This window comes from Frieseomelitta varia, unplaced genomic scaffold (assembly GCF_011392965.1).
Source record: "Frieseomelitta varia isolate USP_RPSP 00005682 unplaced genomic scaffold, Fvar_1.2 scaffold_35, whole genome shotgun sequence".
In the NCBI taxonomy this organism is placed as follows: domain Eukaryota; kingdom Metazoa; phylum Arthropoda; class Insecta; order Hymenoptera; family Apidae; genus Frieseomelitta; species Frieseomelitta varia.
The window spans coordinates 417,495-445,024 of NW_025110090.1; the positions used below are offsets into that span (position 1 = coordinate 417,495).

Sequence of the window (27,530 nt, forward strand, 5' to 3'; positions counted from 1 at the left end):
TCGGCAGCTGTTCACACGTGTCCTTTATGTGCATCACTAAAATCCGCCGCGCGTTCCGTCTCCTTTCCCTCTTTTAAAAGTCCCTTTCCAGAGGAACGATCTCACGATTGTTTTATCTGCCTCTCGTACGTGGCGCAGAAACGACAACAATAAATCTCTCTAATCGAGTTCGCTCGTAAGATAACCGTGAACGATTCGTCGTGTAAATCTACTTCTAGATTTATAAGTTCGTTTCTATGAGCAGAATTGTATCGTTTCGTGCTATTTGCATTTAATCCTTTGAACTCTTCGAACTCTACTGGATTATAAGATACAGACAATCTTATAGTCAATAATAAAATAATTGGTTTACTTATTGGAGGTTCAAAGAGAATAACGTGTTATAATTATATTGAATATGTTCCAAGGAGACGAGAAATCCTTCAACAGTAAAGAAATAGAATTTGAAAAAAAAAAAAAAAAAAAAAAAATTTGAAAAAAAAAAAAAAAAAAAAAGAGGAAGAAGTTTCGAACTAAATCGATTCAAGACGATTTCTCAGATAGATGAGCGAGTTACGCGTAGGTGTAATTATGTCTCCGGAACCCCTTTTTCCCACAGAACTAAATATAGTAAGTGTCATCCGACGGTGCCTGGACACACATGTCTCGTAAAGTGCGGACCCACATCTGGTTGCCGTTTCCTGCTAGCCATGGCATCTTCTGCAATATGATTTATTTTCAAGCGAACGAATCCCAGAGATTCAGCGCAAGTTAGATCACGCCGAGCTGAACAGTCAATGACCAGAGGCAAAGAGAAATGCGGTATATAATCTCACGATGAATCCTCACCAGTCAAAACAATCCCACGTTTTATCCGGGGAAACGTCTCTGCCAAGAGAAATCAGGCAAAATAGATAGTCAATACAAGAGATTAAAAACCGATCTTCTATCGTTGACTAGAATCCATCTATGAAAAAATATATAAAATATTTGAAGTGTAGTAGTTTTTTATAATATTTGATACGTAAAGCAATTTCACACCGACGTTCTATTTTTTTAATTATATTTTCAAGAATACACTGCTCATTGATTTGTTTTCATTCATAATCTATCGTCTCAAATTTATCGTTGGTCCAATGAGAAATATAAAGACCAAGAAGAAAAGAAATCAACAGATATATCAATCCCAATTTCCCCATCAGATTACTCTACCGAAACATCTCAACAATCAAGAAAATAAAAAAGAAACTCTGCTGAAACAACAAAGCGAAATTATTATCAGACCTATCGAGCGTCCGCTCCTAATTCCCGCGTTCGAGCATCTATCACGAGATAGGGTAGAACATTCGCAGAAGGCGAGGATCGAGGTCCACCAACATCAGGAATTCACGGTGCAGAGCCGCGAGTTCCTCGACGTTTCTTTCTTTCATCTCCGAAACATTATTCTCAGGCCTAACAGCGGGCCCCGTCCCACCGAGCATGGGTGAAACAGGGGAAGAAACCGGAGGGACCAAGGGGGTCAGGTAAAGAGCGTCTACTACGCGCGGCCAGTTTTGAAATGCTCCGGGAATATAGCGAGTTCGTTACGAGGCGAGGTCCGATGTGGTATGGCTCATAATTGTAGAGCTGGCTTTCGAGCTGCGCACCTTCGGGCGCGTTCCACCTTCCGGCTGACATCTATTGTCCGTAGGAAAACTCTTGTATTCTCGACTTTCGAATTTTACGTAAAATCGAATTTCTAAAAAATCGACCTCGTCGATACAGACATTTCTCTTTTCTTTCAAGCGGTTTTCTTTCTTTTTATTTTGAAAAATTCTTAAAAAAAAAATCACAACGAGAAGAGGGAAGAAGAGAAAAGTGGCGGAGAAATGGACAAAATATCTGCGGGCCGAGGATGAAAATTATTAGCCGGGGAATGTCTTAATCTTCGACAGGCGAGGCGAAGACCACATGGTGCTTGGTCTTAACGTAAATTTTTTTTCTCCTGCGGCCTGTTCAACGGAGAAACGCGGAGGATGCGAGGACGCGAGAATGATGCCCGTAAGCCGGTGTGTAACGCCGGTGCATAATGCATGCGAGACGTCGAACCCTGTTTACCGCGTTAAGATAGACGAACGTTTTTGCTCGATGCCTCTCGCATCCTTCCACGACACCTTATCAGCTATGCGTCGATCCTTGCCGAGCCAGAAAATTCGTGGAATCGTGCTGACAGTTAAAACGCGGATGTTTCTGCTGTGTAACAATTTGAACGTGTAGAGCAAAAATGCATACATAAAATGTATGAAGAAATTTTAAGAAGATGAAATAGATTTACAGAAAAAAGAAATTCGAAAACTTTTGAGTCGCTAAAAATCTTTTTCGCATCTTCATTTTTATGTGAGAGGATCCCATTTCCAAAAATTGCAGCCAAATGGAGATTATTTTGTTTAAGTTCCACTTCTTTAGTTGATATAAAAATATTTTCCAGAATGATCCATAGTCTATGTTTCTTCTTTCTTTCTTATGAATGACGAAGTATCTTATCTTGAAAAGGATAATGCTTAACATTATTGAATGTGTACTCCACAGAAGCGGTACAAAATGACCAATGGTCAATATTAAAAAATAGCTAAAAAATTGTCTATAGTTTTACATGTTGTTAAAAGAAGAAATTGAAATAGTAAAAATTATAAATTATTAATATATTGTGCGACAAAGTGTGCATTTATGCAACAATTTATCTTTTGGTGAATTTCTTGCGGGACAATTCGCCGTTTCTCATCAAGAATGCGTGTCTTAAGTTATTCCCAGGCTGTCTTGAGTTATTTATCTGCTACACCGAAGGGGTGAATCTCACCCCTTCCCTCTGACCGCGTCTTAATACGCGCGCAGAGTAAATAAATTCGCTGCTCCCCATACTCTAAGACACTCGTTCGAAAATTAAATTAATCCCTTGCAATCCAGTGCTCTGATGATCAACCACGCGAATGAAACTAAAATAATGTTTTTCGTTGAATTGACGTAGCATTGTAGTAGATTGAAGATCAATTTAAAAGAAAAATTAATCATTGGATTGTCTACACAATTCATATTTTTATCGAATGGTAAAAGTGAAACACATAATATATTAGTAAAGATCGTTTCATCCTCCTATCGGACGTAATATTTAATTTTGAGTCATGACTGTTTATATCAATAATTATTTATGTCATCTGTATTATTTAGTTATTTTTTTAAAATTATGATTATTCCTATTAAGTAAGTCAATTTTAAGTTATTGCTACTATAAGCTTATTTTATTTAGTTATTTATATTTTACATTTACTTTAATTCTAATTCTAAAATAACGTCAATCAGTGTGTTGATTAGTTCGTTGCAAATAAAATAAAAAACACTACACAAATTTCAGTAAATAAAAATACTATAAACCTTTATGTTGTAAAGAAATAAATGTAATAAGAGGAAATAACATTGATTTAACCCTTAACTGATATCATTGGGAGTGCAATTTCGGAACTTTCAATTCGTTTTAATTCTACTACTAATCAGAGAAACTAAAAAATTAAACATCCACCAATTTTAACAATCGAACATAAATTACTAAATACTACTACTCGAACCAACGATGCCATTAAACGATACACAAATCTGAAGTATCGCTAAAAGGAGAGCCAAGCTCAGAAAATATGACTGATACAGGGAATTTGACACATCACTTCAACGAACTGCGACAAAATTGGGACAAGATCAAGATCAAAATCTCAAAATCAAGATAAAAGAGAGAAAATGAAAGAAGAGAAGAATAAGTTGGCTCGGAAACGATGAAGGAGAGATTGAAACCGGGGAAAGTCGGGAAGTGAAAGAGAGCGGAAAGCCACGGGAGGACTTAATACGAAGGAAGTTACGCGGCGGAAGACCGCACGGTGTATAAATTCAAAGTAGATTAATATTATCCCCGCGGCTGTCGCGGCGGCAAACTTATGGCGCTAATTCGGCCGACGAATTATTACTCGGCGCTGCCTCCAGTCAGCCCCACTGTGTGTTTTGCCAAAACGGGGGCTGTCCTGTCGTTAATAGAAGTCGTACGTGCTCCAGTGGAACGTGTCCTTCGGATATTAGAACTCATTCCCTCCCCTCATCCCGATTCTTGAATTTCAACCACGCTGCATAAAGCGTGAATTGCTGGCAGCGAACAACTTCCGCCGCCTGGCTGAGAATTTAAGTACTGAAGAATCTTGTTCAACGGTGAAGAGTATAATTATAAATTTCCTGTAACTATAGATTTTCTTGGTGTTGTTCGACAATTTCAGTTTCAGTGACACTAAGATCTGTTACGTAGTTTTAAACGGTAATTGTTACGTTTACACGATTAGTACAATTATTGTTCTATGAGTTGGCAAGTTTTTTTGTAAAATAAAAACTATGTTTAACTGAATTTTTGTCATTTTGAGCGTTGATGAAGTTTCTTCATGACCCATTTGCAACGATTCCACCGATTTTTGGTATTTCATAGGCTGAATTTAAATAAATAAAAAATTAAATAATATTTTTATTATATTTAAAAAAAATAAATAAAAAATCGTTAGAATCTCAAGAAATAATCCTAATCAATAATTTTAAAGAAGAAGCAACTCGCATTGTCATTCTAATCCTCGGAGAAGGGAAGGAGTACGAGGAGGGCCAAGAAGGCGAGAGCCACGAAGCTCTTTTAAGAAAATTAAGGAGCGTCCTGCATTGTCTCCCGTCTCGCGGAAGCTTCGGGACAAGGAGAAGCGTAGACAACAGCTGTTTAGCATCCCCGATGAAAAAGCCGGGCCGGTAATTATTCAAATTATTTTCAAGAAGAGAAGGCCAACGGTTTTCTGGCTCGGCCACCGCGGCGGATGTCTTTATACTCGCCTACTCTCGTCTAACGGGTGTGAACGAAAGTGTACAGCGTAGGAAAAGAATAAAAAGACGTTCAACAGACACTTTGTGATAGCCATCGACTATCGAGGGACCATCGCTTAAATTTCATCCTTGTTGATAATCTTAAAATAAATAACCGCTCTCTTGCTTGTGGTTTTCATTATTTTAAATTTGACACGAAGAATAGAAAATTATTTTAGTCCTTGAACGGCCGATAGATACTCGTGGAAATTTATATTATATGATTTAATATATAATACCATATGTATATACTAATAGTATAATAGTATATCCAATAGATACATATAATATTAATTGTTTCTATGAAATCATCAAACAATTAAAATTGTTTCTCATAATTATTTTCATTACTTTCATAAAATAATAATCTTTCAAAACCTACAATTATCGATGCTTTCGGAACTGAATGAATCAGTTTGATAAAACGATTTAAATTTTGTTAAAGTAGAAGCAGGCGACAACCCAATATCTTATTTACTTTCACAACTATTTACAAAGACATTTCCTCGCGATAATTGCCAATTACTATTCTTGTATAAAAGTATAAAAGCTTTTCTTATGTAAAAGCATAAAAGAATCATCCAACAAAGTAATAACAGCTGCTTTCGACTTATTAAAAAAAAAACTGCGTCCTTTCTGTACCATTTTTTTGCTTAAATCAAAACAGAACAAATTTTGCATTAATATTTCAATGCTTAATCATCTTTATACATTTAAGTCTCCAAAGTTTCCGGTAGGTGTTTCGGAATGAGGCAGAAAAATTTGATTGGCGAAGTAAGTTAAGAGATCAAATAGTTCGTGACGAACGAGGGGAGAAGGAGGAGGAGGACACGGCCACCCCGAGAAAAAGAAGGCCCGAGTCTTCTACGAAGGTAGAGATTAGACGAGTAAGAAAGTTTTTAGACGGGCATAGATACCGTGAAAGTGTTATGTGTGGAGTGACTGATGAGTTTTCCGCTCGATTGGATAACGGGTGAAGCCAGCGGCACATACCGGCATCACTTTTGTATCTTTTTCCCCGTCCCCTGCCAGCGCAGCAGCGTTGTCCAACGTCGTTCGACCTAAATCTCGATCGAGCCTGATGGATTCCTCGCTGCATTGCGGTTTCCGATAAAATGATTCAGGTGTTCGGTTCCACGAACGACCAGCTCGTGAAACGGCGATTTTATACACTGCTACGTAATGCCATGCTGATCCGTAAAATTGAAGGGAACGGAGAGCCAGAAATTGTTTCGACGATACGGTTAATATGGATAATAAACTAGTCAGTCGATAAAATCTGTAATTATCGGAAGCAGTCTACCGTATATATTATAGTTCATTTGCGAAATTTCACTAGGTTTTTTTATGATATAGTTGGTGAGTATCAAACAGAATTATTTTGTTGCCAGATTCGTAAGAATTATCAATTTTAGAAAAAAGGAACTTCTGTAAGATTATTTATGAGTTCAAAAATAATGAGTTCGAAAATACTTGAAATTAAATAATTTGGGAAATATAAATTATCAATGTAAAAAAGAATTAAATACTCGATGATGTTAAGTTTGAAAAGATAATATTGAAAAAAAAAAAAGTAAAATCCTTAATCACATTGCTAGACTCAAACATATAACGATAAAATCTACCAAAAATAATAATACATCTATTCCTTTTTAAGTAAAAACAGTCTAACTATCTACACCAAGATTCAAAACTATTTCAAATACCTGAAAGATACCACGAATTCAAACAAAAAAAAATATTCAAAACACGCGCAGACGAGTGAAATCGAGAAAATCGAGACAGACGTGCCTCGAGAAAGACGAGGCATCGGGGATTCAAAAAGAGGCACTTTAGACACGTCGCCTATCAAGAACCGATCCATGCTTCCGGCAAGATACAAAGACAGCTTTCATGCCGCAAACCATCCTCTTCGTCGTCGACGACGGCCAAGTAATCGAGCCTGGGCCACTCTTTCCACCGACTTGTTATCATCACGTTAACACATGACGTGTCTGTTCTACGTTCGTACACGTTACCAGATTTTTAATTCGATCGAACATCTCTCTCGACGCTTGGACATCGTCAACGTCGAGAAGAAACTGTTAAACGCGACGCTTGTCCTTCGAAATTCGTTAATGGAGTTGTTTTGAGATCGTTCGCTCGAAGGGTGGACTCCGTGAAGAAGCGATTAGAAGGATAAACCAACGACTCGCGACACAATTCAACACCCTTTGCACCCTGAGTCGAGGGAGGCACCGTGGCAAATTGCAGGCTGTGGAAGATCACGAGCGATTTGAATTCCAAGGAGGGTTGGTTACGCAAGGTTCGGGAAGTGAAAGAACACACGCAATCCGTGTATGTATAGCGAGGATGGAAAGAAACAGGTATTGTACGACAGCTTGTAAAAGGTATTTAAAAAAAATATATGAAAGTTGAAGAACTGGTTGTTGTCGGTTTAGAATTCGTAAAAAGAATCCCTGTCAAAAAAAAGGAATAGAAATAAAAAAAAATTAGAATGACTATTAAAAATCTGAAACCAAAAAAGAAGAAAAGCGCACGATGCTCAAAAGAAACGGACTAAACTAAAATGAAATACTCCTTAGAATCTCTTTCAGATATTAAAAAAGAAAAATCTTCTAGAACGAAATTCCAAGCGAAATAAAAAAAACACGATCGTACATGAATGTGAAAAACAATCGATTGTGGTCGCGTTAAAAAATTTCGAGAGAAAGAAAATAAAAAATAAAAGATCCGAATTAGATTATCTCCTGAGGAACAAGCCTGAAAAATTTAAGAACAAAAAATCGATACGAGGAGAAGAAGAAGAAGAAGAAGAAAAAGATCGAGATCGAGAAGTTCGAAAGAGGAGAAACAAAAGGAGGGAGTGGAACGAAGAGACAAAGAGGCAAAGAGAGCAGGTCGGAGAGAGGGATATCAGGGTGAAAAGCAACCCTCGAGGAGACACGCAGATAGTCAGCGGTCTTAGCGTGTCGCTTAGCACCCTATCTGGCGGGATCTTCTCCCGGGTCCAACCCCAGCTCGGCCCCCACCCCCCGGGGGCTGCGTTTGTCGTGAGCATTACTCACTTTCTAGACGCCTACTTGCGAATCCCATCGTCGCAAGCCGTCCCCGAGGCTCACTGACTACATTAGGGGACAAATCTTCCAGAGGTCGGTCTAGCCGGCAGATCCGAGCGAACCTCGAGGGGCGGAAGGGGGTGACTGTTCGATGTCACCCTTGCACGCCGACCGGACACTTTCCTCCGAGCAGGACACGCGTGTATGTACGTACGTACGTAACGCGTAGCGGCCGAGAGAAGCCTCGATAGGCGTGAATCCTTCCCTCAGATTTATGGCCTGGCTCTCGCGGCCAGCTTTCCGTGATAGCAAGCAACTAGGGTGGTTGCTTTGACTTTGGAGATCTCGCCTTTGTAACGCAGATATTTATAACGGCTATACGATTTAAGTCATTAGGATTCAGTCACGATGCAGACAGATTTTGTAGAATTGAATAAAAATCCGAGTGGAAGATACAACTATCGAGCGACACAGGATTCGAGGACGATAAATCGATTGAAAGAAGGGGTTACGCGAATCTAACGAATTTCGAAGTTTGCTTCATATTTTGGATGTATTGTCGTTTCTCTGCCTTCTCTTTTATTGTTGAAAGTTTCGATTAGAATTTTAATAAAATATAATTCAAGAATGCGATATCTGTAATAACCACGGATAATTATAAACTATAGTTTGCAATATAAATGTGCAGTTTAGGAGCCACAACGATCAATTTTCCATAAATTGAAAAATTTTAAAAAACGATAATGTAACACACGTTTCTTTTAAATTCATCTAATTAAATTAAATTATTAACGTAACGTTTTCCTGCATTGAATTAACTCACAGAAGTAAGTCCTCCATTTCTCGATAATAGAGTATTAATCGTGGATCTATAGAGTAAAATTAAGAAATTAATAAAAATTTGATTTCTGAAGAACTCGCAATATATTGTTTGATTTTCACCAAATCAACATATATATAATTAATACACGGTATCATGTACATTTGTTAGGTATGATCCGAAGGCTTTGAAACCGGAGACTTCCAAAATGAAGCGATAAAAACCCGCACTCTCCTCCGAAGACGAGTGATCTACGTTGAAAGATGAAGCAGAAGAAGTCATTATTAAACTGCAACTGTTTCTCCACTGCATCGTCCCCTCATTTTACTTTTTTTTCCAAACGAAAACGAGCGAAAAAACGAGCAGCGAACGGGCAATGAATAAAAAAGAAGGAAAGGAACAGAAAGAAGGAAGAAGAAGAAGAAGAAGAAGAAGAAGAAGAAAATTAATTCCACTGTCAGTGGGTTAATGCCGGGCCGTCCAATTATGCATGGCGCATCTGTAGTTCGGTCGCAGCTCGGTCTTATTGCGCTCACGAAACGTAAAGGAGATATTTATGGCCGCGTACACGTGTTCCCACATACACTCCGATCTATATTTGGCCGAGCAGCTAACCCTGAATTCCTGCTTCGTTTCTCGTACGTGGTTGTGCGAGCCTCGGTGCGGTATGCCAGCCTCTACAGGTTGCTCCTTCGAACAAGTGGTCTTGGGTGCGTGCCGATAATACCAGACACGTGGCTCTCGTTAATTTCGTATTGATTCCGCGGAAGATTTTTACGTCGACCGCGTGAAATTTTTCGTTACTGTTCGTAGAATAGAGAACAGACTCTGAGCTGCGACGTTAGATACGCCAATCAATTAGAAATTTCGATGCTTCTCTCACGATTCTTCTCTTCCAAGTGCAAGATATCCTTAATGTCAATTTGACATGTTTGCCTTGCAAAAGTTAAAATGTCTCTGAATCAACGAAAATCGTGAAAATAACAGAGAAAAATAAAGCTAATATTCTTATCTCGATGACCGCTGTGCGTTGGAGAATAGTATACATACAACCCCCTTGGAAACTCGGTTCACCATGAATTTTTCGATCGACCAATTCCCAGCTGCGTCCCAATATGAGATTCGTTCCTGGCATACGAGATTTTTTTTTCCTCGGCTGTTCCACCACCGTGTTCGCACCCCCCTAAGTCCCAACCCTCCCCTCCTCCCTCTTTTTTCTCTGGGCTCGTTTCGGTCACTCCGCGATTCTCGCCTCCCAGCCTAAGTTAATATTAATGGGGATATTTATGGGCGTGGGTCAACGCTGGTCACCGCGAGAGTACCACTGATAAAAGGAAAATCTGAAAATGCCATGATTTATGGCCGCGCCACTGTTCCAACCCTCGCGCTCGCGCGCGCCTTCTTCATATGCGGTGTCGAAATTTCCCTTAAACGGTGAATAAGTTATAGGGCGGCTGCTGTATTTTTCCTTCGTTTATCTCTCGTTTCGCTTGGTTTCGCATGCTCTCATTTTGCTTGGTAAACTGTTGGAAAGCTTGCGAAACGACGAATCATCGGTAAAAACGAGAGCGCCGATTAAACGATCATTTTGCTTTGCGTTGCTCCATTTGTCGTAGATTACTCTACTCTACTCTGAGAAGATTGCAGTTTATACGAAAGTAATTTGTTGAACGAGAATTCGAGAGTTTACGAGTTGTATCTACGAAAATTAATTCTTTTTTGTAGAATTTTTAGTTAAATTTTTCTAGAATTTTAGTTAAATTTCTTATATAAAAACCTGTAACTTTTAACTTTATATCGTTCAATTATATCATTTGTGTCCTTTACATGTTAGTTACTTTCCTAATGGAAATTCTTAATAGTTAACAAATATAAATACACAATAAATAAATATTCGAACCTTAATACATATTAAAAAATTATATTTTGATGTAACCTGTTACGAGATTACCTACGAAAAATTCCAAATTCTGATTTCTGATTTATTTCTCCACTCTCTCCTGTGACTCCGCAATGTTCGCAAATATGTATAATTCTGATTTAACAAACGAGCAAAAAAAAAAAGGCTCCTGAACAAACACGATACCTTTCCATCTCGCAATAAGCGAAGAAACCACAAAGACAACGAAACGTTTCCAAATTCCAGCGAAACTTCCCTTTCTTTCGATATCGGTGGAGACAAGTGTCTACTAATCCCGGTTTCTTGAGAGACCGTCGGTACCTACGGTGTCCCTCGAGCCGTACTTTCTTGCCATCGATCCGACAGCCGCTTTCTCGCGCAGTGAATCGCCGCAAGAAAAGCACGAGACGCGCGAAATGGTGATCGTGACGCGTGAAATGCAAACATCGAGAGCCACGCGCCCGATCTTTAAAAGAAAAAAAAAAAAAAAAAAAAAAAAGGAAACGATGGAAGCAGTTGATCGTTACGACACCTTGCTTCTCTCGCTTTCTCACGCTTCGATAGATTCGAAACAAGAGAACGAAATACATATTTTTTACGAGCCTCGAGACACCTAAGTTTCACGTGATTGTTACGAGAGGTATATAAAAAAAGATTACGAAACGATATTCGAGGCGGTTGCGAAATTCGTCTGACGACAGACGATCCGATTCTACTCGAACACGCCTCGTCACATTTTCCCCCATTTCAGGGAAAATAACCCAAATTAGGTAATATTTCAGACACGAAGGAAAAAGTTTTGTTTCAAATACGAAAGTGGTCCGACAATTTTGCATTAAAAATCATTGTTTTGTTTTCGAACTAAAAAGTCACGATTGCTTTTAACCCTTTCGCTACGTCAAATTTTGATACGTACCGCACGTAGCATGTGATAGGAGTTCAATCGCTTTCCGGAAAGTATAATACATTGAATTACACTATATTAAATTGTTTATTTATTCGTATTCTGTATTAAATTATTAGTGCACGTATGAAAAATTTAACTAGTAACTTTAAGATTATTTTATCTAATAATCTAGTAAAGTGTGATACAATTCGAAACGTGGGTCGAATACATAATCCTACGTCACATTTCTTGAATTAGAATTCACTTGCGTTTGATCCAAGCAAGGTTTGCTACAGTTATTGTCGATAACGTTTGCTAGACGCGTTTAGTTTAATTCGAGCAATATGAAGTGAGCGCATACAATACCAACAGTATTTATTCTAAAGTAAATTTTAAAATCGTCTTTAGGCGCCAACAGTGGCCAAAGGGTTAAAGTAGTTTCCTTTGGACTTTATACATTTTTATTTCACGTTCTTTCTTTTTTTAATTTTCTAGGAAAATCAAGTAAGCGTGTATTTTAATATTAAACTAACGAATGAATCGAGATTTCACGAGCAGATTGCTCGATACACCACTAACTAACGCGACCATTAACGTGCACGGAAAAATTCGCGCATTTCAAATATAACAACCACGGTGGTTGCATCGTGATCGATAAAGATCCATCGGCGAGATATTCAAAATGGCCGAATAATACTTTCGCCGTGCATTACCAGCGAAAACCACACGTTGCATTTACTGCCCCGGTAATGCCCGCCGGCTCTAATCGTGAAAGCTCTGCCACGCAACCTTCATCTCCATCCGGCATCCGAGAACGTTATTAAGCCATCAAATAACCCCCGTGTATCGTAAAACCGTATTCGCGATTTTTCTCCGCCGCATCGGAAGGAGCATTGATCGCGAGTCGGCCTTTTAACATCGCGGAGAGCGCGATGCCTCCACAGGAAGACGAGAATTTTGCTCTCTGTATAGCTCGCTCGATGGGCAGCGTCGTTCGATTATTTCCAAGTTGGTAGGCGACGTCGATGATGATGACGATGCCTTTTAAGCCTGCATCGGCTTAATTGATTTATTTCTGAGAGGGTCCAGGAGTCAAGGTACCAGGGTCGCTGATTGGCCAGCGTAGATCGGCCGGACAGAACGATCAGCTCTCTCTCTCTCTCTCGAAAGAGAGAGAAAGAGAGGAGGGACCTCTCTATCTCTCTTTCTTCCTCCCCGTTCCGCGGAACCCTTTCTTCGATCTTATCCACGAAAGGCTCGACAATTAAGGATAATAATTACGGTGTTCCGGCTACCGATCTCTGGCTACCGGTCTTCGCGACCGATCGAAAAAGAGAGAAACGAGAAATGAAAGGCGACTCGAAAGGGACGAGAGATTCGAAAGGTTCGTGTCGTAGCGGTAACGAAAAGCGATTAATAATGGCTCAATTCTCGCGCCGGGCGTTGTAATTCGAACGATTTCAGCCCAGCCCGGCCGAACATTATTATTAGCTGGAGCATTTAACTGTGATTCCGGGCTTCCCGATGGCTTGGTCATCGCTGTGGATCTTTCGGCGGCGCCAAAGGATCGGACCCCGACGCCCGTTCGTGATAGGGTTTCAGTCGCGTTTGCTTGAATTTAGTTTGTTAAAAAATTGTTTCGCTTGGATTTTGTGATATTACGCAAAGAAACATTTTTCGTTCTTTGTTTGGTAAGGTGTTACGTGAAACGTTTTGAAATTTTATCGGCACTGTTTTATTGGCACGGGACCTACATTGGCAAAGTTTGAAACAAAAATCTGAAAGATATTTAGTAGGTACCAGTACCTATTCATACATTTAATTGTCATATTCTTAAGATGATTATACTGATTTTTTACAATATATCCTTGCTCTATTTACAATATATCTCGTAATTTCTACACACAATTTTCGAATTGATTTCATCAACATTATCATCCGTGTCTCGACATATGTGTCAATGAAATTTTAAAACGTTCCATGTAACACACACATTATGATCGCGAAAGTTTACTATAGGAAATGGGAAACATCGCTTTCGTGACTATAAGCGTTGATAAAATTTTACAGATACTTGGAATTTTTAATCAAAGAATGTGCATCGCGAGACTGCGAAGTGAAATTCCAAAGATTCGTTTAACATCTTTCGTCATTAACGTTAAACGATAAATATAAATTTTAGAAAACTTAAAGAAACTGAAATATTCCACAAATACCGCGATAAAAATCGCATACCTACAATGTAGTTTACATTCGATTCATACTACTCGAAAAAGAGATGGATTGTAATTTCTGACTGTAATTCCCGAGTAGAATAAAACAATCGCGAATACTGATTTTGCGATACGATCGTTCGTATTAAATACGAGTGTTTTTCGTCGAACAACAAACATTTCTACCAACTCCCAGCGGAGTGTGCTTCCCTCTAAATTATACGATCCTCGGTGCTGAAAGCTTTACGATGATTTTATTGATTCTCGAACACGACTTATCGTCCGTTATTGCTCGTATCCCGAGAACCTGGTTCGAGTTCGCGCAGCGCCGCAGGTCAAAAGAATGAAACTCCCGGTTAAAAGACGTTCGAGAACACCGTGGAATTTCGTTCGCGGACCATACGCGAGCCTTTTCGTCCCATAGTAAATGTAATCTTCACGTTTCTCCGAAGACAAATAGACACTGAGATTGGCCACAGTTGTCAAAATAGAAAAATATTTAATCTCCAACACTGTTATCGTTTGATATTTAAAAGATCAATTAATAATTTTTTATTTTTTTTTTTTACTTTTCGTGATTATGAATATGTCCAAATGAACGACGTGAAGATACAACTATATTACATATGTAGAAGGTATAATAGAAAAGTTAGAAAACAATCGAGAAAATAAATTCATAACCTCTCAATACTCATAAATTTAACTCAAATTATAATTATAGGCATGAGTATACTAGCGTGTATACTCGTTGAAAAATTCCTGACGCGACAAAGTACACCGTTTAGACGAATCAGGGGTCGAACGCCGCGAAAAATCGTCGCCAACTAGGAAGAAAAAAAAAATTGAATTCCATCGAAGAAGCGACGTTAAGTCCAAATCTATACGTCCGCGTTGCAGGCGATCGATCGATCTACCGGTGGATCAGCTTATTTCGCAGTCGATCCGGTCGCCAGTTCCTTTTTGCCCTACCTTCGGATCGGTGGTATAAAGGACCCCATCGGATGTTTCTAATTTTCTGTTGGCGCGCCTCCGAACTACTGTGCGCAACTCGCTTATATTGGAATCTCTCGAGGAGAAAGAGGAGAATAAAACCGGGGGAAAGAAGCCGGGGACCGTTTAAAAATTGAGGCTGAAAAGGGAGAGCGGTCGGAGTGTGGACGTATAGGAAACAGAATTATTTTCGAAGAAGAAAATCAAATATTTTAGAATTTCTAGATCAACTCATTAGCGGCTGATTTAATTTACCAATAATGTTAAAGGTACTCTAATTTTTCTTTGTATTTCGTGAAATTAAAAACTAGCCGTCTCAGCTGTGAAAATTTGCCATTTCTACACTATTTTTCACAAAAGCCTCGACATCTCACAATTATGTTGGATCCCTCCAAGTTATAAGCAGATTCCACATGAAAAACGTAATTATGAAAAAATATTAACCCAACCTAATCCCAATGTTAAAAAATAGAAATTAATAGCACAAATTAATTAAAAAAAAAAAAAAAAGAAATGATAACTTGATCATTTGAAATTGAAATAGATCCATCTACCACTGTATCGCTGTACAGTTCAATCCATTCAATTCGAATGGCAAGAGCTAAACTTCACGATCGATGACGCATCGGAACGAAAATATGGAACAGAGATTGGACGAAGTTGGAACACGTTGAGAATTCGTACGAAAGCGAAGAATCCCGCGTGAGTCAAACGACGAAGAGAGGTACAAGAGGAGAAGAGGGAGAGAAAAAGAGAGAGAGAGAAATCCGTGAAGAGAGGAAACGGGAAGAGAAAAAGGGAAGAGAGAGAAGGAGAGGAGAGCGCGTCCAAAGCGGACATTCGTCACACGACATCAAACGCGGCTGCCGCCCGTTGGAGACTCGACCGACCGACTCTAAAGACTCCGGTCGATCAGCCATGAAGAGAGGGCGCACAGTGAGGAGGAATCGCAAAAAAATCGGGAAAAATGAGAGGAAGGAGGAAACGGCCGGTGCCGACTTTGTAAGGGCGCTCTGTTGCTTCTCATTCTTGTATTCAAGCTCGATTAATCTCGTACGTTTTCTCGTGCGGGGGTGGCGATTCAGATTTAATTGCGACGTTGATTAACCCCTTTCAACGTTTACACCGTTTACTTTGTAAGACGTTCAGAGAGTGAGTGAGTGAGTGAGTGAGTGAGTGAGTGAGTGAGTGAGTGAGAGAGAGAGAGAGAGACGACGGTGACTAAACGTGACGAATTTCTAGAAATAAATGGTTCTGGTTTTTTATTGGAAATTTTTTTATCCAAGACATATCTGTCATAGAGTTGTTACACTTGTTTTATTGTGGATTTATATTGATCGTTGTATGCACGAAATATGCATGGAAAATGTGTAATATTCAATGGTTATTTGTATTAACATCTATGCTCCAAAAATATGTTAAGTATGTGTCGTTCAAAAAAGATTAGAGAAATAATGAATTTTTTCGATATTGTATATTGTATCTTACAAAAAATTGCAGTAATAAAATTGCAATTAATTAGATTTCGAATTGTAAGTCATAATGTACTTATTTTTGAAACATTTTATTTTATTTAGAGAAAGAAACGTTTTTCAAATCTCTGGAATATAGATCGAAAAATAAACGAAATATCGAATACTTTTGAAATACAGGTGTGCACCTGATTTTAAAATAATCATTTCCACGTTACACGCGATAACTGCAGGTTATTAACCTAACATCACACTTTGACACACTTCAAACGAACGATCGAAAAACCTAATTTATTCCACACGCCAAGAGAGAAAATGAATGTTTACGAACGTGAAAACGAAGAGACCAAGAAACGATTGAAGAAATGCGACTCGAGCGGAAGTAGCGTAAAAGGAGCAAAGAGGGAGCTACGCAGCCCGCGAAGAAACACGACCACGCCTTTCAATGATCTTTCTACGCGAAATACTCACGATGAACAGCAAAAGAAAAAAAAAAAGAGAGAAGAAAAGAAAAGAAAAGAAAAAGGAAAATAGGAAAAATCGAGATGTTAAGATGCAGATAGGTGGCAGCATGTATTGACTTTGTAATCGCGACCTTGAATTACAGCACGAATGATGACGGGGCGGTATATAATGTATCGAAAGACGTTCCGCGGCTGATTCTGCCGGCGAGTCATCCCAGTCATTGTATGTTCCGAGATTCTGAACCGGTAGCTACCGTAGCCAGTCGCTACCGTCGTTGATCGTTCAATATACGATGCACTGGGAACTATCCCAGTAGCCGGATCGCCCCTCCGTGGCGAAGAAGATCGATTAAAATCGTTTCAGGAATACCTCTTAAAACTCGAGAAACTTTTCCATGATTCATGGTAAAATTTCAAATTTCAAATCACGGGGACTTTTGACAGCGAATTGAAAGTGACAGACTCCTCGAGTTCGTCGGATGGAAAATATTTCTCGCTTTGGAAGAATTATTGTCGAGGAAATTATTTGTTGTCTGAGACAAAACATATCCATCAAAGAGATGCAAGGAAGAGGAAGAGATTTGATAATGAACTACGCGATATTTCATTCGTTCAATATTTGTTCACGTTCATTTTTGGAAATTTAATTATAAAATGATCAAATAAAAAATATTGATATTAGAAAAGTGATATTTTTCATTGTTCTTTCATTAGAAAGATGGTATTTTTCATTGTATTTAGGATCAAATTCAAATTAGGCTTGCCACAGTTTCTCGTAGTCCACCGCCGAGCTTATCCTCTTAGAGCTTGGAATTAACTAGCTCGCGAGATCGAGGGACAATATGTAATCTCTCGGCTGACTGAAATTTCAATATGATCACGAGAACGTCTCGCGTTTCGCGAACGAGAACATTCTACGACGAAGCAATCCCCCGTTTGCGGAGAAGCTTCTTGCAAAGAGGATTGGTCCATGGTTATCCGCGTAACTGCGAACAATTATCCCTCGGTTACGGATTGTTCAGTCACGTTACAGCGTGCTGTCGACCGTTAAAAACAGCTAGACGCTCCTTAAAAGGATTTATCACTGTCGTTACATCGACCGTCAGAGGCCGATAGCCTGTGTTCGAACTCGATACCATTCCTCCTTGCTGTAATTGCAGTCATCTCGTGCCGGAAAATTTCCCAACTTTTTTTTTTTTCTTGCGCGAAGGATTCGACTGAAAAGCACGACAAAACAAATTTTTTCTAGAAACAATGTTTTGTTGAATGGAAGATTTTTCGTAGATCTCAGAATCAAAATGTCAAAGGGGTGAAAAGAACGAGAAAGTTTTTCACGTTCTGATGTACATACGTTAAGGGAAATGAGAAATCTTTGTGGACACAATTTTGAGTCTGTTAAGTACATTATCAAGAACTCGGAGTGTATTCGACATTCGAAGGGTTAGTCATCTTAATCTGTTCAATTTTGACATCTTTGGTCCGAAATTTTTGGATAATCTCACGCACTTTTATTGACTTTCAGAAAATATATATCTGCAATTAATTTTCAAAAAAAAAAAAGGGGTTCTTTCCAAATTAGATGTGAAATCTAATACCAAACGAAACTAATAATTCTAACACACACCATTTTATTGATCCATTTTATTGATCCATTCTAGAATTAAAATCTCAAAGAGGATAAGAACGAAGATCCAATGAAAGACTGTGTCCGGTCTTTATAACTTGGAATATCTCGCTAAATCTGGATTGAATTCTTCTCACTTTCCGAATTTTGCTTATTTTCTGATATTAAAATCGAATCGCGACATTAACTCAGTTATTTATCACTTTACTGGTAAGGCTACGAGATTTAATTTTACGACAAAAAGTTGAACAACGCACTTTTTTTAACTCACGATTGTTATTAGTTTATCGCAATAATTCTCGAAATATTGAAAAATATTAATTTCGTCGATTCGTTTTTCAATTATTCATCTTTCGAGTCCGTTTCATCGAATTTATGTTTAATCGAGGACATGCTCGAAGATTGTCCTTCTTGGTTGGATCGCGGTACGACGGCCAAGGCACGTTGATCGACGAACGAATTTCACGCCGGAGGATACCGGATTTGTTTTTGCCGAAGGCTGCACACTTCAAGGAGCAAGCTACTCTAATCCCCGTGATAAAACTCGGATCGAGCCACGGTGCATCCGCGTCACGGGGAATTCAGGTTAATTTGTACCGGTAATGATTCACCGTACTGATTGGGTTTCTTCCGTGCAATCTTCGTTTGTACTCGATCGTGGCAAGAAATTCATTTTACTACAACCTCCAAGACGGAAGCTACGTCGATCTCCGAGGAATCCGCTGCCGGCCGAATGATTTTTAACGTGGCATTGAGGCCTTTCATTCATCCGTCGTCATTTGATGCTGCGATTATTAAAATTGCTACAAAAAAACTTCGTTTTTTAGCAATTTTGATAATTTAATATCAACATCTTATTCTCTATTCGTCACATTTCATTTACTGACTTTGCACACCTGCAAACTTTCATTTCAGTCACTTTCGTTCTTTTTTATTATGCACGTTATACAAGGATAAAATCCTCGATATTTTTAGATCAAAGATTTTTAATAAAGAAATAAAGTGAGAACTATCTGCTTGTTGTCTGACAAACTATCAAATCACGTAGTGATTTGTCTACCAACTTGCTCAATTTTTTTAAGCAAATATAATTAAATCAGAAAATAATTCACAGAATACGTACAACACATGGAACTTATCAAGCTTATATCTTTTATTTACATCCTTCCTACTTTCTCGACCCACAGGTTACCCACAAAATTATAAATTCCGATAAGAATCGAGTAATAATAGTCGCGGCAAAATCTTTATTCAACACTGTCCACTCTGCGCGAGTTCTACGCACGCTGCCGTTCGAAAACCAGTTCGAGGAGAGACAGATCTCGGCACAATTTCCCATTTGACACGATCCGCGAGGAGAGAGTCGAGAGAGTGTTAGAAGTCGGTGGAACGTTGCTTTCATAAAATCAGTGAACCGCGAGAAAGGAAAGAACGTCGAGGAACGCCGGAATTATTCCGGCGGTGCCGCGCGTCCCAAACGGAGCGGGCAGAATTTTTCTTTCGCCGAGCAGCAGCGACGGCGGCGGCGACAGCTTTTGACCCGGCAAAAACGGCGGCCACGTCCGCCGAATTTTTGGCTGAATCTTCGATCCTGCGTGGCCCGTGCGAACAGACAGACGAAATCGCGAATCCTCGGCGCGGCGCGGCGCGTCATCCCTTTAGAATCCATCATTTCCCTTATTCTCTCATGCGAATTCGTGCGAGTTCGTTACAGTGACGTCAGTACACAGTGTCACGTTAGAATAAGATCAACATTTACTTCGTCGAACTATCGTTTATTGCTGAGAAGCACGAAAACTAATTTTTTAAACAAAGTACTTAAATGTTTCATCTTATGTAATCCCTGTTGAATTTTATTGGATATTAAATTTTTCTTGATTAACTGATAGTGACTCTGGTAACGACGAAGTTTCCATCTTCTTGTAACAAATAATTTCTAAAATCGAGCAATATTATCGTAACATTCTGCGTCATTTTTATATTGAATACTTTAGAATAGTAAATTAGTTTTCTAGGAAATTCAACGTCGAACGAGATTTAATCGTACGATTAATTTTTCGATTTCTGAGAACGCGAAGGAAATATTAATACTTTACTCGCTGGTTTGCAAAAAGGACCGACTCTACAGTTTACAAAACAACGTACACAATTTCACTCGCTTTTTGGCTAATGAAATCAACGCTAGTGAAACTTGGCTAAATAGATGAGCGTGAAACGAAATTATACGAAATTATAATCGAACAATCGACCATAAACCAGACGAGATAATCTACCGAGTCTAATCTGGCGAGAACGTAAAAGAGTTGAATATGTTTTGGAACATCGAAGGGATGGTTGTCGGGGTAAGTTCCAACGAGTAGGGAGGATTTTTCGAGGCGGAACGTTCGCGGGTAATCTTCGTCTAGTAAGAGGCCAATTAACACTTGTAATCTCGAGAGGCGACGTTCTCGGCTAATCCCAAGACAAAATCGGCGGTCTTCCCGTTATCTTGGACCATTGCCGGCGTTACTTATCCATTGTCTCCGGCTTAAAGGAAAACGGTAGTTAGATCTTAAATCTAAATTGCATCTGTTTGTCACTGTCCGCTGCCCCTACCCGCGACAAACGTATCGTTCTGACTGCAATTAACAGCGTGCCAGGAGAATTGAGTCGACCAACAACTATCAAATTTCGGAAAATTAGAGAAATCCTTCAGAAACGAGGCATCGTCGAATAGAAAAGATAATTTTCTGATATGTCATACGAGTGTTAAACTAGATCGTGAGTACGGACGTCTCCACTTGAATCAGGTATTCAACAATCAATCAATAATCTTTACGTGTTAGTTAATTAATTTAGCAGATTGATAAAAACGTGGCTTTTTCAAATGAAATTATTACTTTGATTAAAGCAATTTCCACGTGATTCGGTGCACTTTCGCAATCAATTCCATTAATCCAGATTTGATAAAATTATCGGTCCTAAAATTGGAAACTTTTTTTATAAATTCCATTCTAATAATTAGAGAATCTTCTAGGTAAAATATAAAGAGTATTTTTGTGACATTTCTTCCAAATGTGGCCGCAAGGAATTCTGATCGTTCATAGCAGACACTAACAAAGCTTAAATCTTCTCGATATTGAATACTAAATAGTAGTTTAGAGCAAATTTCCTCTTCCTTATCGTGGTTGACAATTACAGTTTAATGATTAATTAAATCAAACTTGTATATTAATAATTATCAACATCCACTTGCAAAATTCAAACTACGTAAAAACGACATGTGCACTAATCCAAGAATCAAACAGCTCTCTCTCTTTCACCCTAAAATATTCTTACTTTCTTTTCGAATTTTCCTATATGCACGCGTCCTCTGCTATTCGCGTGTGCCAACAGTTAACATGAGTTGAGCAACGTTGTAACACTGAAGATTAACACGATACAAGCTCTCTAACATTCTAATCAGTTGACAAAGTGGTCTGTCAGCGACACAAGGAGAGAGAAAAATTCGCATGTACGTAAGAATTGAGAATCAGGATGCTTGAAATCGGGGCAGCGAATGCGTTAATTCGCCGCTTCGCCAGGAAAAAGTCTCGTCGACGTTAGAAAAAAAAAGAAAAAAAAACGTTGGAATCGATCACGGTCTGCCGTGGCGAATGCGATGGCTGACTAAGCCGCGAGTTATGCCCGGTTCCACGCGTTTACGTGCCCGCTGCTATCTATTTATCGAGCTTGTCGGGGCGCTCTCTCCGTTTCCTCTCTCCTTCTCTCTCTTTCCATCTCTCTACAAACCAAGCTGCAACTCACCTCGCCAGATCGTGTCCGGATTTTTCAGATAATTACGTGAGTCTAGCGGTCAGTTTCGACAGCGATAATTGATCCCCAACTACCGATCAAACGTTCGCAAACATCGACAGGTGCATGGAACTCGAAATGGTTTCATACTAAGGAGTAAAATATTTTTTTTTTTCAAAAGATTGTTGTTGTTTAGGATATTGTTACCTGCCTTATAAGAATTTATGTAGCATACATTGAAAATAAAAGGCGAGTTAGAAAATTAATCATTCAGAATTAATAATGTATTACAGTAATGTTACACTTTTCTGTCTCGTAACGTGACCATTTAATGCCGTCATTTGATATTGTAAAAATTATTATTACTATTATTCATATAGTATAAATCTATGAAAATTATCAAACAGTCTAAACATGAGTTGTGACTGAAGTGATTAAGAAAGCTTTTGCGAATTAAAAGTATTACTATTTCGAAGATTTCGAATGCAAACTGCGACCAAAAGGAATTGATATGAAAGGACGTGATGTGTCTCCTTTCAAAAAGCTAGCAACAATCTTGGCGAAAGCAAGAATGTTTGATGGAGAGACAGATGAAAGATGCTTGGCTAGAATGTTGCAGAAGCAAAGAAAAGAAAACTGCGTGAGATTTATAGTGTGAAAGGTGTGCAGTTATCGAAGCTTCTGGGTTCAAACTAAATTAAATATTTTTTGAGAAACGAGTGAAAAAAGAAAAAAAAAAGAATAAGACAAAGGTACAAAAATGGTCGAGGAAAATGAGAAAATACGAATCAATATTGGTAATATTAAAATAATAAAATAATAAATAACAAAATTAAAGATTAGAATCTTTAGATGAGAAATAGAAGTAAGACTGAATATCAAAGCAAAAAGTAAAATAAAGAAAAGAAAAGAAAAAGAGAGACAAAGACAGTCTCTCTGTAATCTTGAGAAAATTGACAGAGTGCGACAATAAGTAAGTAACAACCATAGTGATGATTAAACTAATTGAACTAAAAGAACAAAGAAGAACGCTCCAGTGGCCAAAAAATCCTGAAACTTCACCTCCTTCAGGGGCAGGAATGTTACAACTAAATTAAGTAGAGTTGGTACACACTAAGAAACCGACTATTCGTATCGAGACGCTCGGCCAGAGACAAATAATTGGTGTAAATCGAAAACAGGAAACATCCGGTCGCGTTTCGCCTTCCTCTCGGGCCTTCTTGCCTGTTGAACCCTTCGAACGATCCTAAGGGGTCTTGCTTGGATGCTTTCACGCGAGGAATGCGATGCCAGAAATAACAGAGAGAGACGAACCTACGGTTTGTCTTATTAGCGAAACGACAGCGTGACCATTGGCAAGACAATCGTCGTTAATTGCGTTAAAATTTCACGAATATAAAGGAAACAGATATGAAAAAGCGACAATGATTGGCAGAGAACTGACTGATCAAGCGATTCAAGGCTCTTTTCCCTTTGATTGTTTTTTCTTCGTTATTTTTTCTTTTTGTTTTTGGATAAAAACGTGCTCGAGCCACGTAGAAAATTTACTCAGTCAGACATGCACGATACATTCCACTCACGAATCATTGAACATTATTATAGTAATTGGTTTTAAATATTTAATTAAATTAGTATAAATATTTAAGTGTTATTGAAATACTAAGGATAGAAGTGAATTCATTTCGTGAAAATCTCGTGCAATCTTACTTAAATCTTAATTGTGTTTAAAATCTGAAATAAATATTTATTAATAAGCAGATGTAAAATCATTTAACGTATAATTTAATATTCATTAGGAATAGAGTTCAAATATTTTGGATTCAATAAATTTGTGATTTTAACGAAGTTCACAAATTTATTTTTATCAAAAAGAAATAAAAAGAGCAATGGAAAATTACATTCGAATATAATTCTATAGTTAAAATAGCTAGAAATGAATAAAGCTACTTTATCTCATAATTTAAACAAAAGTTGAAAAGTATCAGCATTCACTCGTATGTTTCTTTTTTTTAAGTGATAGCTTATAGACGTTAGTATTATAGTCGAATCATAGTATTAATATATATTTAATTATAGTAACAAAATTCTGAAACAGAAAATTCTTCGAAATAAATCAGATGAACGTTTGAGTTCTTTCGAGTCCTACCTTTAAGGTGAGAAGTGCCCCGGGGAATATCCCAAGCGCCGCAAGACTCTGACTGTGATCCGTTAATTCGTGTTCGCCCAGCATCAGATGTTGATCGTAAGGCCCAGCTCCGCAAATTTGCATCGTCTGAAAAAGAAAGAAAGGAAACAGTTTAATAATTATACCGAAATTCGTTATCCATCTTACTCAGGAAATAACCAAATTCCATCGGTGTGATCGTAGAAAATACCGCGAATCTTCAAAACGACGCTCAAAACGATCGCTCTCAAGCGACGATCATTACCTAACTCGATTTTTTGACTACATAACTTTTCTCTGCATAAATTTCTATTTGATATACATCAATGCAGTTATAACTAAGAAAATTAATTTCATGAAACTGTAAATTTAGTTCCAGCCAGTTATAGATAAAAAAATTAATAAATTATTACATTTGACATTGAAACATATTTATAAAAGTATAACCTTGCGATGGAAATCTAAAAACCATTGATTAGTATAATAGAAAAATTATTTCGAAATACTAAAAAAAATTATCAACAATTCCGGGTCACTGATGATCGGAACATGAGATTAACCTTAAGCAGTACGGAGGTTCATTATCAATTGAACTTCCGTTGTGTGCACATCGACCAAAATTTAGGAGTGAGTTTTAAATAATATTTCTGAATATTCTAATTGTTTAAATATTATCTAATATTTCTAATGATTTATTTGTAACAATTAAACAATAAATTTTCGTCTGTAATGTTTCTAATGTTGCCATTTAAAATTTTTAACTAATAATTTATAGGAATGTTGAACAATGTACTTAAGAAAAACGATATTGACTTACTGAATGAAATGATTAATTTAATTGTTTAATCGTAATATAAAAGTTGTGAAAATTTTTAAATAATGTCTAGAAATATTGTAGAAATAATTTAATTGTTTCAAATGAATTATTCAAACTGTAAAATAATGCATTTCGATTACATTTCTGTATATTAACTATTATATTTATTATATTTATCTTTATATTTAACTATTTACTTATGACAATTGAATCAATGACTGAATTCCTAAGCATTATTTCATAGTTTCAATAATTTTATAATAATTAAATTATTTTATTTACAATAACGGAAAAGATAGTTACATAATACATATATTTCTTGCTGTCTGAAACAATAAACGAGCGAAAATTTTTATATGTCGCGCTTTTATTCTGAAGCGACGATCACTGCTTAACTCGATTTTTGACTGCATAACTTTTTTCTACATAAATTTCTATTTAATATACATCAGTGCAGTTATAACTTAAAAATTAATATCATCAAAATTACTTTTAGCCGATAAAAAATTAATAAATTATTACAATTAACATTGTAACATATTCAGGAAACTGTAACTTTGCAATAGAAATGTAAAAACTACTAAAGTACTGATTAGTAAAAATAGAAAAATTGTTCTTTGAAATTATCAACTGTTCTGGATCACTGACGACCGAAATATATGTTAACCTTGAACGGAGACTCTTTACCAATAAAACTTTCGTCGTGTACACATCGACCAAATTTTGGGAATTTGACAAAAAATTATCAACTGTTCTGGATCAATGACGACCGAAATATATATTAACCTTGAGCGGTATGAAGGCTCATTACCAATTAAACTTTCGTCGTGTGCACATCGACCAAAATATAGGAGTGAGTTTTAAATAATATTTCTGAATATTCTAATTGTTTAAATATTATCTAATATTTCTAATGATTTATTTGTAACAATTAAACAATAAATTCTCGTTTGTAATGTTTCTAATGTTGCCATTTAAAATTTTTAACTAATAATTTATAAGAATGTTGAACAATGTACTTAAGAGAAACGATTTTGACTTATTGAATGAAATAATTAATTTAATTGTTTAATCGTAATATAAAAATTGTGAAAATTATAAAATAGTGACTAGAAATATTGTAGAAATAAAATAATTTAATTATTAAAAATTTAATTGTTTCAAATGAATCATTCAAATTGTAAAATAATGCATTTCGATGATATTTTTGTATATTATTTAACAAATTTAACTATTTATTTATAGCAATTCAATCAGTGATTGAACTTTCAAGCATTATTTCATAGTTTGAACAATTCATTTATAATAATTAAATTATATTATTTACAATAACGGAAAAGATAGTTACATAATACATATATTTCCTGCTGAAACAATAAACGAGCGAAAATTTTTATGTTGCGCTTACATGTTATTCTCGATTATTATTCTGTTGTGTGTTATTCTGCTTAACTCGATTTTTGACTACATAACTTTTCTTTACATTAATTTCTATTTAATATACATCAATGCAGTTATAACTTATAAATTAATAAAATGAAAGTGTAAATTTAGTTTTAGCCAGTTATAGATAAAAAAATTAATAAATTATTACATTTGACATTGTAACATATTTATGAAAGTGTCACCTTGCGATAGAAATCTAAAAACTATTGATCAGTGTAATAGAAAAATACTTTCGAAAAACAAAAAAAATTATCAACAGTTCCGGGTCACAGACGATCGGAAAATTAAATTAACCTTAAGCGATATGAATTGAACTTTTATCGTGTGCACATCGACCAAATTTAGAAAGTTCGAAAAAAAAATTATCAACAGTTCTGAATCGCTGACGATCGAACTTTGTATATATTAACCTTAAGCGGTACGGAGGCTCATTATCAATTAAACTTCCGGCATGTGCACAACGACCAAAATTTAGAAGTGAGTTTTTAAATAATATTTCTGAATATTCTACTTGTTTAAACATTATCTAATATTACAAATAATTTACTTGCAAATAATTTACTTTACTACAATTAAATTCTCTTTTGTAATATTTCTAAGTGTTATTTAAAATATTTAATTAATAATTTATAAGAATCTTGAACAATGTACTTAAGACAAATGACTTATTGAATGAAATGATTAATTTAATTGTTTAATCATAATATAAAAATTGTGAAAATTATAAAATAGTGTAAAATAGAAATATTGTAGAAATAAAATAATTTAATTGTTAAAAATGCAATTGTTTCAAATGTATTAAAATGTATATAATTATTCAAATTGTAAAATAATGCATTTAGATCATATTTTTGTATATTATTTAACAAATTTAATTATTAATTTAATCAATCATTGAACTTCAAAGCATTATTTCATAGTTTGAACATTTCATTATAAAAATTAAATTAAATTATTTAGAATAAGGGAAAAGACAGTTACATAATACATATATTCTTTGCAATTTGAAACAAT

General features: G+C 36.7%; 1 protein-coding gene across 2 annotated transcripts in view; it reads right to left on the minus strand.

Moving 5' to 3' along the window:
• Positions 1-24,360, minus strand: part of LOC122530636 (ubiquitin carboxyl-terminal hydrolase 48-like) — a 35,851-nt gene extending 11,491 nt beyond the window's left edge. For both annotated transcript variants that reach the window (XM_043657757.1, XM_043657756.1), the window contains exon 1: positions 24,236-24,360. In XM_043657757.1, coding sequence (XP_043513692.1) covers positions 24,236-24,358 — 123 coding nt within the window. In that variant the 5' untranslated portion in view covers positions 24,359-24,360. The remainder of the gene's footprint in view (positions 1-24,235) is intronic.
• Positions 24,361-27,530: the final 3,170 nt, after the last annotated feature.